General features: G+C 42.9%; 1 protein-coding gene across 1 annotated transcript in view; it reads left to right on the forward strand.

The window, feature by feature from the left end:
• The first annotated feature begins 1,357 nt into the window (after positions 1-1,357).
• slc1a7b (solute carrier family 1 member 7b) overlaps positions 1,358-14,983 on the forward strand; it is a 144,106-nt gene continuing 130,480 nt past the window's right edge. The window contains exon 1 of the mRNA XM_056276042.1: positions 1,358-1,526. Within this exon, the coding sequence (XP_056132017.1) occupies positions 1,386-1,526 (141 nt within the window). The 5' untranslated portion in view covers positions 1,358-1,385. The remainder of the gene's footprint in view (positions 1,527-14,983) is intronic.

The following is a 14,983-nucleotide window of genomic DNA, read 5'->3' on the forward strand; positions in this document are numbered from 1 at the left end:
TGGACAATATGGTACACTATAATCCTAGTCTGAAATTACAAATCATTATGATACATGATGTTATAAATCATCTTGAAAATTATTTGTAACATATTATGAATATTGTTATGAAGCATTACACTTGCCTATACATAAATACAGCTACATTTACAATGTGTTATTGTTGCATTATATAGTGTTATAATGCATTATAGAGACGGGCTTCATAAAAAGTGTCACCTCTGGTTTTTGAGAACTGGGGCGATTGTTAAAAGTGGTTTGAATTTTTCTAATTTGTCAATGTAAGTTACTCTCACACCTTCATATCTCTCAGAATATAGTGTGAGGTGAGCTTGAGGATCTTCCCATTGATAAAATGAACAAAGCTGGGCCTCCTTTTGCCCCCGGGTCTGCCTGTCTCAGCCCATATCTATGGCCAGTCTGTGCATTGTCAGTTGTTACTTTGGTTTTCCATCAGTAACAATGGACACGTATTTTGTCCTCGGTTTAAGGTCAAAATAAAGGTCTAGTTTCCCAGGAGACTTGAACATTTATAGTAGTGTGATATTAATAATCTTATTTTACAACAAGTTTGGATGCCTTCACTGCTCCTCGTTTATAAAAATGCCTATAACACTTCGGTGTGAGGATTAGCATCACACTACAGTCGCATTTCTTAAAAAAAAGAGGCTGTAAAAATTTTTACGCAAAATAAACTATGTACATTAAATTATTATTCAGTGAAGTCATTTTATTATGAGAGGCAACGTTAATTCCATAACTGATGACAATTGCTATGGGGATGTATCTCAACTGAAATGATCTAAATGAAATGGATGTGCTCTGAGTACTTAATTAAGTCATGGCAGCAAAATGTTTACGATGGTATCATCGCTGTCCCATCGTAGATGCTTTGTGGTAATGTCCTGTCTTTACCCAGGTTTTAACCTGTCTTTAACCAGGCTGTAGCAAGGCAAGTAACCTTGGTTCAACTGACCATAGATCTTTAAAACCAACCTCAGACCTCTTCAATACAGTAGCATGGTGCTGTTAACCCCGGACACATGGCTGCCAGCTGTCTAAGCCCCCTGGCGGAGGATCAGTGAATGCAGGGCCCTGATGGGCGGAGCAGGGTGGGAGGGGATGCCTGGAAAGTATGATGATCTTCTTAACTCAGTGCAGATTGCCGTGGTGAGAGGACAAGAGGGATGCTGAATCTAAAAGTGCTTTAAACGTGGAGGTCAAAAGGATATCTGGCATCACATCACATTCTTTATTGTTGTTTTTTGTCAAATCCTTTCTTCCTTCCCTTTGCCTCTGGTTTTATCCTCACGCCTGGATCTTTAGGCTTGGATTGTGCGTATTTATGGGTTGTTGATACGGCACGGACAGGTGACTGACTCGCAATGGCTGTGGCTTTGGATGCAGTGTGGATGAGGGTGAAGAATGTCTGCAAACAGAACGGACTCCTCATCCTGTCAGTGTTGGCTGTGGTCATAGGGTGTCTTTTGGGGTTTTTCCTCAGGACAAAGCGCCTCACAGAGCAGGTCAGTCCCTTTCATTCATTTATCCACTTTGACGAAGGGAGAGATTATCCACACGAGTTATGCTTCTGGAAAGATTTGTATAATACAGCAATATTTTTCGGTGATAAAGTGCAACTTCACTTGAGAATTGTTCCTCCATCCCTTACACCCGTGAATAACAAGGCCTGGTTGCTATGAATAATTTCCTAACCAACGCTCGTCCTTGTTCCCTTCACCCTCACTAGTCCCAAATGTAAAGCATGTAAAATGTTGAGCAGGACGTGTAACTGCATTATAAGGATTCTTGATTGTAAAGGTAATTCTCTGACTATGTGTTAAAACTATGAATTAGCAGAATTGTTATAATAATGATAATGTAATTCTACAATAACATAACGGTTATATAGTTGTTAAAATGTGCCCAAGGCGTGCACAGTCACCGTTTAAGAAATAACTTTTGCACTTAAAATTATCCTAATTTGGTAGGATTACAGGTTAAAGCGCATACTTGACAACTGTGATAAATTGTGCAGGAGGTGTTTATGGTGGTACTGTAAATAAACCATGTGTATCGAGTGTCTTCATGACCCAGGATCCCCACAGCAGAAACTTTTAAACTTTTATCTAATTGTTTAATCAAACCTGTTTTCAGCTATGAAAGAAACAATGCAAAGCAGAAATTATAAACTATATAGATAAGACATACTCAATAGGAAACTGAAAAAAAATTAGTTCTACTCTTAATTGTCATAATATATCAATTTTCAGAGTAATGTAATAAAAAAGTGCATCTTACCAAGGTACTAAATGTTGAACATTGTTGATTTCACCTCAGTTGAATAACGGCTCCAACTTTCCAAGTAAAACTGTTGGCTTGAAGGTCCATTCCTCATCGATGAAACACAAAGCAGAATGTAAGGTACCTGGTCGTGCTAAGATATGATACCTGCATGTACTCATAATTTATCTACCAATTACTTGCTAAGTCGTGTAACTCTTGCAAAATGATTTTTTAGTCCAAGAGAAAGTGGATTTTGTCCCCCAAGTGACAGCTCAGAGGTTTTGTCAGTTTTCATTAAAACACTCAGATATTCTAATCATGCATTTATGCAGATGAGGATGTGCATTATTTTCTTAAAGAATTTAAACTTTCTTAAACTAACATTTCACAAATTTTGCAACTTATTCTTATTGGTTTATTCTTTCTCTTGAATATTGTTTCACATGAATGCAAGCAGCCTCATACCAGTCAACACCCAATTCTATTTTGATAGAGCGTCACATAATTAATTGCTCTCTATCTTCATGAGCTCTTCAAACTTTTGAAATGTGAACTTTAATTATAGCACCCTATAGTTCCTTTTTTGATTAAGTAAAGTTCCATTTGTCCTAAAGGGCCACAGAAGATATTGCTTTTTGTTTAACAGCTCTGCATTTTTTGGGTTGTGGGTGTATGTTTGTGGACAAATACACAAAAATAGAGAAAAAGAACACAATACCACTGCAGAGTCACGGGACTGGATACAGGGAAATGAATGCAGGAAGCAGTTATGGCACAATGCTCCAAGCAGCTTTACAGAGGGGGCTCAATAAACAAAATGCAGCCTTTTCTCTCACATCACTCCTCTTTGACTAAAGCGCTGCATATTCTCAAATAGGCCTAAATATAGCCAGTGGGCCCTTTGCTCTCACAATAGGGGATTACCATCCAATCAAACAAATGCTTTCTCTAATTGTACATTAACCTAGGAGTGCCACAGTGGGACACATTAAAAAAAAAACATACTGGAGACAGAGACCTTTGTGTTTTCAGACAGATTACCATAGTGGCCAAGTCTTGTTTTTGTTTTGTTTTTTTCCCTGTGAAACTTGATTTCAGAAATGACCAGAATCAAATGCCATGGCAGTGTCATGATTTCACTATATGTGGATTGTCAACTTATCATGGTGAAGAAGATTGCATGGTGCTAAGATCCTGAGAGCAATGCTGGCTTGAGCTATGCTTCTGGTAGGGTCACCCATGGCGATAAGGTCAAGGGGGAGGTCCCTGACAAAGAGCAACCCAAAGACCTCAGTGGTGGAACAGGCGCAGGGTGATGGTTGACTTTGGGGAAGCATCACGATGGCAGGGAAGGCGGACGAAGGCTGCAGCACAAATGAGTCCCCAGTCATCTTGGACTCCATACCACTAGATCCTGACCCATATCTGTCAAGGACCATGTGGTGGCTGTCTGTGTACCAGTCTCCCCACGTTAAACAAAGTCACATACAGGTGTCCTCCATAAAGGGAATTCACCCTAACATCCTGGATTAAGTCCTATGGCTACCGGCAAGTGGAGACGGGGCAGGATTGTGAGATCTGGAAGCCCCTAGTCATGAGCTGGCATATCAGGCAGTGGTTGCTAGATTCAGCCATTCATTGTAATGAGAGACCAGTTCGTCTGGGGTGGATAAATTGCCTTTGGTGTGGAGGTTATCAACTCCATTAGAAAGAGCAGATAAGTCAATGTTCTTAACGTTACAGAATGAGACAGAGTGTGACAAATTTTGTTTTGGATACTGTTAAGGTTGCAAGGCACTAACATGGTCAGAAATAGGCAAATCAGATGCACTGTAATTAAGAGGAGTTACACCAGAGCAGCAAGTCAGATCAAGTATGTGTCCTTTGGAGTGCATAGGAAAATCAATATATTGCTGTAATCCAAAACTGTCCAGGCATGATGTAAAATCCCTTGTGAGAGAACTGTTGACATTGTCCATGTGTATATTAAAATCACCCAGCACTATTACATTAGGGGACAAAGAACATAAGAAGATTAGAAAACAAAAAAGTTAATTTAAGAAATCGTTGTTGGGCTTCGGTGGTCGATCAACAGTGGCTAGTATAGTAGGGTTTGGCCCATTGATTTGTAGGGCAATGGACTCGAATGAAACATGCACAGGCACAATTATGGAAGACACTTTCCACTTTTCACTGTAAAGTATTGCGACATCACCCACCCTGCTGGTGGCATGGGATTTGCAGGTGTACACAAACCCAGGAGGAATAGTTTGATTAAGCTGTGAAGTCATGGGGTTATTGCCGCGTCTCGGTCAAGCATAAGAAATCAAACTTATGATCATTCAGTAGATCATGAAGTAGGAGTCCCTTGTTAGTTAGCGAGCGATGTTAAATAACCCGATGGTGTATTGTATTTATGTGTATATACTGATCTATTTTGCCATTTGTCCATGTACGTTTCAATTTTTTTTTTTTTTTCAGTTTAGTTCCGTACAATCTGTCTTTTTGTTTTTCTGGGGGATATAAAAATGGACAACATGCAAACTTTTGTATTTTGGTATTTCACATTGACGGTATTACAAAGCTGGTATGTTGTTGAAGAAAAGGGAAAAAAAAGAATGACACAGAGATAGAACAGCTCATCTCCAAGAAAAGGAAAACCTTTCATGCCTGGCAAAATGATGTAACCTGCAAGTCTGAGTGGCTCGCTCCAGAGCCAAGGCGGATGTCCAGAGATGGGTGAGGGAGCTTAAGAACTCTTGGTGGACAGAAAAGACTCTGGAAATCCAGCACCTGGCAGACTGTGATGACACCAGAGGCTTTTTCAGCACTCCTAAGGCCTTCTATGGTCCAAGAAACTGGGTTAAACCCCCTGTGCTCAAAGGACGGACAGGAGCTGCTGAAGGACAATGAGTCCATTAATGCCCAATGGAAGGAGCACTTCCAGGAACTCCTCAACTGCAAAAGTGCAGATGAACCAAACATTGCCAGCCACGTTCCCCAGAGTCCCATAAGAGAAGACATTGGGGAACCTCTCACCATGACAGAGGTTCAAGATGCCATCAGGAGCCTCAAGAACAACGAGGCCTCAAGTCCAGATGGGATTCCAGCTGAGATCTTAGAGGAAGGTGGACCAGAGCTCCTGTACCACATCCACGCCCTCCTCCTCAAGGTCTGGAAAAAAGAAGAACTTCCCTCAGAGCTCAGGGATGCTCTAATAGTGGCCCATCAAAGAAGGTTGAATCAGTTCATCTGGATACAACTTTCACAGCAGACATGGGCGACATTACGGGGGGGGGGCAAGGGGGCAATTGCCCCCCCACAACTCACAAAAAATAATTAAAATAATATATCACATAGCGTTATTTAAAAATATACAAATATGATTTGCTGTAATTACACCTACGGGCCATTGGGGGCAATGTAACGATCTGAAGCGAACCATGTTAGCTAGCTATTGGAGGCTAATTGAAAATGTCCAAACGCGTTAACACGTTATTAAGTTATTTTACAAAGAGAACAACAGGGCTGCAGAGAACGCAAACGAAGAACCGCGTCAGGATGATGATGTGTCCCTCCCATAGACAAGCAACATTTCAGAGCAATCTCTGCGAGAAGTGGGCATTGCAGAGATGGAGCCTCCACAGCTTCAGCAACGAGAAGCAGGCAATGCCGTGGTGTTACAACCTGCAGCTCGAGATCCTATTCTTGGTGTAGGAAACTGGTTGAATTTCGTGGAGAACGGCCCCTACCAACCTACTCTGTTATTCCCAGCAACAGGAGGCAGAAGATTTCGAAAAGAATGGTAGGTTACCTACCCGTGGCTTGAGTACAACCCCGCCGCTGATCGGGCACTCTGTTACTCATGCCGCACATTTAGCATTGCTGTCCACAACAAAGAAGAAACGTTTCGAACGGTAGGATCTGGAAATTGGGGGAAGGCATTGGAAAAAATCGGCGACCATCAAATATGCGATGCACACATTTCTGCAGCAACGAAGCTGACCGCTTACATAAACTCATTAAAAACTGGTAGCGTTGCTTCCCAAACCAGTACAGAACATAGCAAGCAAGTGTGTGAAAACAGACAGTACCTGAAAAAGTGTCGCGAGTCTTTGCTTTTCTGTTGTCGCGTCGGTATCGGTCTCCGTGGCCATGATGAAGCAGAGCTGTTGTCCGCACAGCGACGTTAATCTATGGCGCTGATCATACGCCCTTTGCGGTCGGTAATGGAGGAGCAGGTGCCGTTTTTGAAAGCAAAAGGCATCCCTGCCGCATACGGGACAAAGCGAGGACAGCGATGACCAGATCGCCGCCGATGATTTCGCCCTTGTGTTTGGCACACCACAGACTTTGGTTGGCCAAGCAAAGCGGAGACGGCTTCTACAAACACCGTTATTTCGGGAGCGGCTGCTTGGAGTGGCTGTACACACTGCAGTGCAATGGTGAGTTTGAAACCATAATTAATGTTAGCTCGCTGACTGTGTATTGTTTGTCAAGTTTTTTTTCGGTGACTGCGCCTGAGCCATCTTGTAACGCAAGTGTTGCCGGTACGACAGCGTTTACAAGCACACGACTTCTGCACGTCACCGCCCCAATGTGACGGCCCCGCCCTAAAGTCTTTGGATTGGTTCTGCAATTAACTTTTTTTTAAAACTGTTTCCACCCAGTTTTAGCAACGATAACTGGGAGAATGACTTCCAAGTCTAGCTCTCAAGCGCAACACATAATGCTACTGTAAACTACTAATAAGGCACGTTAGCCCCTAGCTAACGGGTCTGACCCTTTAGCCGAGCGGTTAGTGATGTCGCCTTGTGGTGTGGTGCAGTACACCCCGTATCGAATCCCGCACCGGGCAAGAAAATAATTGGTTACATTGGTGGCAGCGGTGGGATCCGGAAGTTTCCAGATCCTCAGAAGTCTCTTCGGTCAGTCACAGTGCTCAGCAATAGCATCTCTGAGTCAGAGCCCTTCACTGTGGAAACAGCTGTCAAACAGGGATGTGTCATCACATCATGTTTGCCATCTTTATTGCTACTATACTCTGTATGATGTTCTGTATTGAACCTTGGTTTTAATATCACGACGACACAGGCAACTCTGTAGAATCACGCTTACGGTTTATTGTCTTCTTCTGTCGTTAAATTTCCCTATGAACTTATTGTCTTTCTAAAGTCTAGCTCCCCTTAGAGGCCTGGCGTTCAACTACTCCACTTTTAGTCAATTATCACATTTCTTTAACTTTCCATTTAAATCTTTTCCAGCTTGTTATAGAACAAAACACAAGTTCATTATCATGCATTTTCTTTAAACATGAACAGTATCATATATATATTTTTTCTAATATGAAGGGCAGGGTGTACTACCTGACTCTTCTGACTCTGCTGCAGGGGTTTGTTCTGCCCTTTTTTACAGCAGGTCTTTCTAATACTGAACATGACCCGTTTTACCAGTCCAGTCTTTCAGGTGGACGGGAGACTCTCCCTGATCTGGTCACAGTCACATTAGGGTTGGGTTGGATCTGGTCGCGCTGGTCTGGTTCTGGAAGAGCAGTAAGTTGAGCTCGGTTTCTTCTCAGTGTTCCCAGCTCTGTCTCTACGTTGTATGATCTTGGATAGTGCGTTTGCTTGTTTTTTTCTTCTTCTTCAAAAAAATAAATTCAACATCACGTCAAGCAACTGGGAACATATTACACTGGATGGGAACATATTGCACTGGATGGGCACTCCTGGAAGAAGTCCGTTCAGGAAGGAGCTGCACATCATGAAATGGAACTCCACCATGCTGCAGAGAGAAAAAGGCCCAACCACCACCACTTTCCCCTGTCCACACTGCATCAAAGTATGTGGATCGCGGATCGGCCTCTGCAGCCATCTGAAGACACAAGTAGACAACCCAATGGGGAGGACAGTCATACTCGCTTCAAGTGACTGCTGATGATGATGATACGTGGCCAAATGCACACTATAGTCCTGACTTTTTTTTAGACAGTAGCTATTAATTTGATCTAAAGTTAAGAGTTGTTTTGTTAAAAAAAATTGCATTACAACTGTTCAGCCGTTTAAAGGTTCTTCTCTGTATCGAAAGTGGTTGTGTGCTGTATTGGATAGGAATTCAATATGCTATTCTACTAGAGTGTTTCTGCTCCGGCTTCATTCGCATATTACCCACAATGCAACTGAGGTGTCGATGTGTTGATTATGTTGTGGGATATTGAACATGTTAAAAACGACATATCTGTTACAGATAGCGGTGATGTGGTGGACGGTAATGGGGACGTTATGAGAGAAGTTGTATTAGACAACATGCTACTTCCCACCATGAGGGTAAAGAGTAGGTAAATAGATAGGCTCGCTTCGGTGGCCAAGAAGAGGGTGGAGCTAAGACCCATACAAACTTGTATCTATTTTGACTTGTGGTTATTAAAGCTTACTTGTTAACTCCGAAAGGTTGGCTAAGAAGTCCATTATTTAACCACGTCACACTGTTATACAATCTTACACATACAGTGACACTGCAAAGCTAGATAGCCTTCATATCATTTCATTTTGGAGAAAGGGCAGGGGGGGAGCTTGCAATCATCTAGCTTGTGAAGACAGCATTTTACAGGCTTGCCTGTCGTTGAAGCCATAGAGTACTGTGTAATTTATGATGATGGCATTTTGACTCAGTTGTGGTTTGATGTTGTTGAATTGGCCAGTTTAATGACAGCATATATTATTAATGGTGACAGGCATGGGAGCAAGTCCATGAATACTGAGATGGCATCCAGTGTTTTGACCTGTGCCCCTGTCCCAGGGACGTGCGGTCAGGGGAGGCAGGTGAGGCACCTTTCATGAAAAGAAAAAACAAACGATGATAAAATAAAATAAATATTAATATTTGTCTACTGATCTGTGCTATAAATTTAATTTATGTACCATTCCAATAATTTAAATCCTTTTTATTATCAAAATCGCTGAATTTGCATATTTCATTTTCAATTAGAGGGGAGATACGCGAGTTGGGGCAGCGAGGAGTGGAGCCTCACCTCGGATTGCGCAATCCCTCACAAACTGGGTTGAGCGCATGCCTTTTGCTTTCTCACTGTTTTGTCACCAATGTAATGTTTGTAGACACTTTTATTATATGTCCTCACTTTCCTTAAAATAGTTAATGTATTTCATGTATGTGTATAACATATTTAGTCTTGCTGATCTTACATAAAACCGCACTGAAAAAGCACGAGATGAGGCAGCCAGTACCTCTGCCTCAATGAAGGGGGCGTATGCGTGAGCCCACGGGTTTACAGGATGCTTTCTTCTTCTGCTGTTGCTCTTCTTTAACGCAGAGTCAAGTTCACTACAGCAGTTCGTTTATTTTGAAAAAAAATTCTGACTGCAAAAATGGTAGATTCTATATCTAAGCTCAAAAGTTTCTCAAAACTGGACTTTCAATCAAAAAGCGAAGTGATAAATGATGGAAGACCAATGCCGGAGCTAAAAAGTTTGCTTCAAACAACGGGACAGAAGATAACTCGCTCTTTTCAACACCCGAAAAGACTGGCTGTGTGGCTGTGCTACAAGAAACCGCCTTTTCTGCTTTCCCTGTCTTTTGTTCCAGGCATGAAAATCACTCACCTTTCGGCGAAATTCGCCGTTTTGAATCCAAAATAGGTGACCTACGTGAATCGTGTAGATCCGATGAAAAAATATTTGGGGGGGGGGGGTATGGACCGGACATGGAGTTATACACGAGAGCAGGCACGTAGCCAGGTAGGTGGTTTTCGTGTCTGAACCCCCCCCCCGAAACCCCACGGCCCGTCTGAAATGGCACCAATAATTATTTAGTTATCGTTTTGATTATTTGTCACCACCCCTCTAGCCTACTCATACACTGCATCTATCGTGACTGACAGACGTTAAACCTGTCAGTTAATTTGTTTCCAAACATGATGTATCTTATTGGTCTGTTCCGTAAAACAAATAAAATCACACGCTTTTGATTGGCTCAGGGGTCTGACGAGTCAGCTAAGCAACCTGCCTCTGGTTATGCTAGCTAAATGGTCGATCTATAGTTTGCTTTTCAAAAGCAATGGAGCCGCCGAAAGCTACCTGTAAATCAGGCAAGAGCAGTAAAGTTAATAATCGTAAAATCAGTGATTTTTTTTTGTTTCAACGTGTCCCGACTCAAAAAAGAAAAAAAAGAACATTACAGGTGATCTGGTCACTAATGTTACCGATTTTCCGGAGCAGGTGTTAGCAGACCCACTGCCCTCCTCCTCGGAGACGGAGCCAGAGTTAGCAGACCCGCCCGCCGTCCTCTACCTCGGAAACGTTTTCACACGACTTTGTGGATTATATTGGTGGGAAAATATCAGACGAACAGAGAAGAGAAATATACTCACTGGACTGGACGGCCAATATAGGACAAACATTCTCTACAAAACTAGGAGGTAAACTACGTTTCCAACGTCATTGGATTGACCAGTTTAGCTGGCTAATATACTCAACAAGATCCGACGGTTGTTTTTGTAAGCACTGTGTTGCGTTTGCAGTCGAGCATGTGGGCAAGGGAGGGCACAGAAAAGCTGGCAAGCTAATTAATGTCCACTTCTCAGACTGGAAACATGCTTTAGAGACGTTCAAAGACCGTGCACAAAAGGCATATCACAAGGATGCATGTTTGAAAGCGGACAATTTCCAAATGGTTCTCAACAATAAAATGGATGCAATTTCACTGAGGCTAGATTCAGAGAGAAAAAAGCGAGTCCAAGAAAACAGAGAAAAACTCAGAAGCATTGCAACGTTGATTTTTTGCGGTCGCCAAGAACTCGCCCTGAGAGGTGATATTGATTCAGGACCAGTGACATTGAATGAGCCAACTCACAATGACGGAAATTTCAGGGCTTTACTCAGGTTTAGGGCTACATCTGGCGACACAGTACTGTTACAACACTTGAGTAAATGTGCAGCAAACGCTAGCTACTGCAGTCCTGATGTACAAAATGAAATAATCAGCATAATTGGATATGTGATAACAAACAAACTGGTGCAGAAAGTAAACTTCGCGCAGTGTTTCGCTGTGTTGGCAGATGAAATGAAAGATGTTTCAGGGCGGGAGCAGCTTTCTGTCTGTGTCAGACACGTGAACCAGCATGACAGCCAATATAGCATCAGAGCGGATTTTTTGTCCTTTGTTGATATCGAGAAGTTAACCAGTTAATTCAATCGAAAGTCAGTTGACAAATGCAGGCGTTGATTTACAGTTTTTACGTGGCCATGGATACGACGGCGCATCTGCCATGAGTGGCCGTTTAAATGGTGCCCAAGCTAAAATCAAAGAGAAGCACAAGCAAGCAGTTTATGTGCACGGTGCCAGCCACAGTTTGAATTTGGTCCTAAACAAGTGCTGCACTGTACAAATGGTGCGAAATTGCTTTGGAATTGTCTCGGAAATCTGCACTTTTTTCCATGATTCGGCTTTGCGGTCTGCCAGTCTGCGACACGAGACGGAACGTCTTTTACCCGACTGCAAGAAAACGCGACTGACGAAGTTGTGTGAAACGAGATGGGTCGAACGCCACGACGCAATATTTACATTCAACGAGCTTTTAGACCCTGTGCGATCCAGCCTGCAGAAAATCAGGGAAACCTTCACAGGAGACACATCTGTCAAAGCCACTCAGCTCTTTAATTCAATTGACAATGCAGAATTCATGCTGTCCATGAATGTGAGTGAGAAGATGCTTGCAAAAACCTTCCACCTGTCCACCTTCCTTCAGAAGGAAAATTGTGACTTGGTGAGTTGCGTTTCAGCTGCTGATGCTGTTATTATGCAGGTAGATGAGATGAGGGCTAACTCTGAGATGGAGTTCAGGCAGATTTTCCAAAAGACCTCTTCCCAAGCAGCCAAGTATGGGGTTGAATTTCGACCACGAAGAGGCATGGACTGCAATGAGGATCCATTGAAGGCCTGTGAAAATCACTACCGGCAAAAGATTTTCATAGTCATGCTTGACTTTTATTCATCACAGATGAAAGAACGCTTCAGCAAACACAGAAATGTGATCTCCAACCTCTGCTCCTTACTGCCATCTAAGGTCAGCATGCTGAACGACAGCTCAGCTCAAGCGCTCTCCAACCTGTATCCTGATGAAGTGTCACCGCATCTGGAAGTTGTAAAGTCAGAAATTGACACCTGGCGGGATAAATGGAAAGATGCAACTTATTTTCTACAAAATGCTATTGAGGCATTAAATGCCTGTAACAGTGAGTTGTTTCCAAGCATCTTCAAGCTTCTCCGCGTTTTGACCACGCTTCCTGTCACCAGTGCCCATGTCGAGAGAAGTTTTTTCCCGTCTGGGAAGGATCAAGGACAAAATGCGCAGTACAATGACGGAAAGACGGCTTAATGGACTGACATTGCTCTCGGAGCACAGAGACATTGTGGTGACGCCGGAAGAGGTACTGGACATCTTTTGCAGACAAAAAAGACGATTGGACCTGCTTTTATAAGGTAAGACCCACTTTTATTTATTAATTCATTGATGATTATCTATGGGCCATTAATACGTTGAAATTTACCGTACGGTTGGGTATTAGGCTATAGTATACAGTGTGGGAATTTTATTTACCGGCAGCTTTCGGCAGTGTTGCCCGACCCCCCCAAAATATGTTTCTGGCTACGGGCCTGCACGAGAGCGCGGAGCCATGGTGAGCTGGCCTATCGAATTCGAATTCGCCTTTTTCATTGACAAAAAATATTCCCCCTACGAGCGCGAGGGGCCTCGCGTCACCAGTCTACTCTGGGAAGGTACCGCTACCCGATTGGTTCGTGAAGTGCTCGTGCAGCGAGCGCTTGTGCTGAATAAAAGCGATTGATGGAGGAGCGCGCGGGGCTGAGCATTCCATGGGGCTGAGGGAAGACGACTCTTTGGACTAACGTTAGCTGACTGATGCCTGCCTGACTGAATTTGGTGAGCGTTTCAATCATGTCAATATTTTCTGATGTATAACGTTACTCAGGAGCTCTGTTGACATAGCCTAGTCCTACATGATTTCAGGTAGCTAATCTATCACTAACTAGAGATTTAATAAAGAATCCACGTGTCATCGACGCATACGTTAGCTATATTCCACACAGACAGGTGGAGAGATTGGCGTCTTGTGGAAAATTGTTAGCTAGTTAGTTAGTAGTGTAAACTACTAATAAGACACGTTAGCCCCTAGCTAATGGGTCTGACCCTTTAGTCGAGCGGTTAGTGATGTCGCCTTGTGGTGCAGTATACTTCGTATCGAATCCCGCACCGGGCAAGAAAATAACCGGTTACATTAGTGGCAGCGGAAATAACCGGTTACAGTAGGGTAACGTTAGCTTACACCGTATACGCGGCAGACTAGGTTGAATAGCTAACGTTATCCCACAAAAAGAAACACGAAGAACGTTAACTGTTGGCTAATTCGCAAAACCTCAAAAACCCATTTCAGGACGTGTGGACTGAGGAACCGTTGCGGTGGGAGGCTGAGGTAATGTTAACGCTAACTAGCTAGCTATTGTTAGCTAGCTTTTTGTGTTCTAAGTTAGCTAACTCACATTGTAGAATCTGAGTCAACGAATTAGCTAACGTTACGTTAGCGAACGTTAACAATATCATAATTTCACTGTCCCATGTGTATGTGTCACAGGACAGGCTTATATCAAAGAACTGGACTGTAACCGTCGATTTATGAGTGGCGCAAGCCTGGGGGCTTTCTAGTGCCTGGCTGTTCCAGGATCACGCTAAAGCGCAGGCGAGATTAGCGAAATACATCGTGTAAGTTTACATTCACAGAATTATGTTGAGTAATGTTAGTCAGTGGAAGGGACGTAATGTTACTTATTAACCTACTATATTGTAACTGTAAATACCGGATACATTTTAATCTGAAATCCAACTATGTATGTAGGCCTAACGTTGTGTGTAAAACAATTTTCAATTTTACTCTGTGGGTTAGGGTAACGTTAGGCCTATAGTCTAAGTTACTTATCTGAACTTGTGAAACACTCTTTTCCAGTCTGTTTACACATCTGATTTCAAGTGGACAGATACCTGTATAACATGTAACGTCAGATTCAAGTGTGAACAACCACCATTTATCAATTAAGCTAGAAGTCAACCCTACTAACGTTAACATTGTTTTTCCAGAATGAGTGTGTTAGGAGAGAAGGATGCTCTTGTAAAACAAGTGGGTGCAGGCATCAAATGCAGCTGGAATTGGTCGTGGCTTAAACTAGAAGGGAAAGTAAGAGTGAAAGAACAAGAGCTCTCATTCCATCTGCCAGATGTCTTCCGGAAGATCAATAAACAAGGATTCGCACGGTGCATTCTCTGCCAAAAAGATATAAACTATGCAAACAAGGGCAGCCATGCACTGCAGGCACACTGTCAAACAGAAGTCCATAAAAAGAAGGTGCAGGTCATAGCTTCAACACACAGTGTAGCCACCTTTCTTCCAAGCGAGAGAGAGACAGCATCAACAAGCAAGGGGCCTGCAAGCCAGGGACCAGAAATAATCAGGCAGCAGTGCTGGGGAAAGATACCTGTACCCACAGCGAACTGCATAGCAAATGCAGAGGTAGGTGTAGGCCTGTTAGTCAGCACAGGCAGCATCACCATTTAGGCATAGAATACACTACGAGCTCAGGTCACTGGCAGCATCATCACTTAAACATGGAG

The sequence above is a fragment of the Lampris incognitus genome, chromosome 3 (assembly GCF_029633865.1).
Source record: "Lampris incognitus isolate fLamInc1 chromosome 3, fLamInc1.hap2, whole genome shotgun sequence".
Classification (NCBI taxonomy): domain Eukaryota; kingdom Metazoa; phylum Chordata; class Actinopteri; order Lampriformes; family Lampridae; genus Lampris; species Lampris incognitus.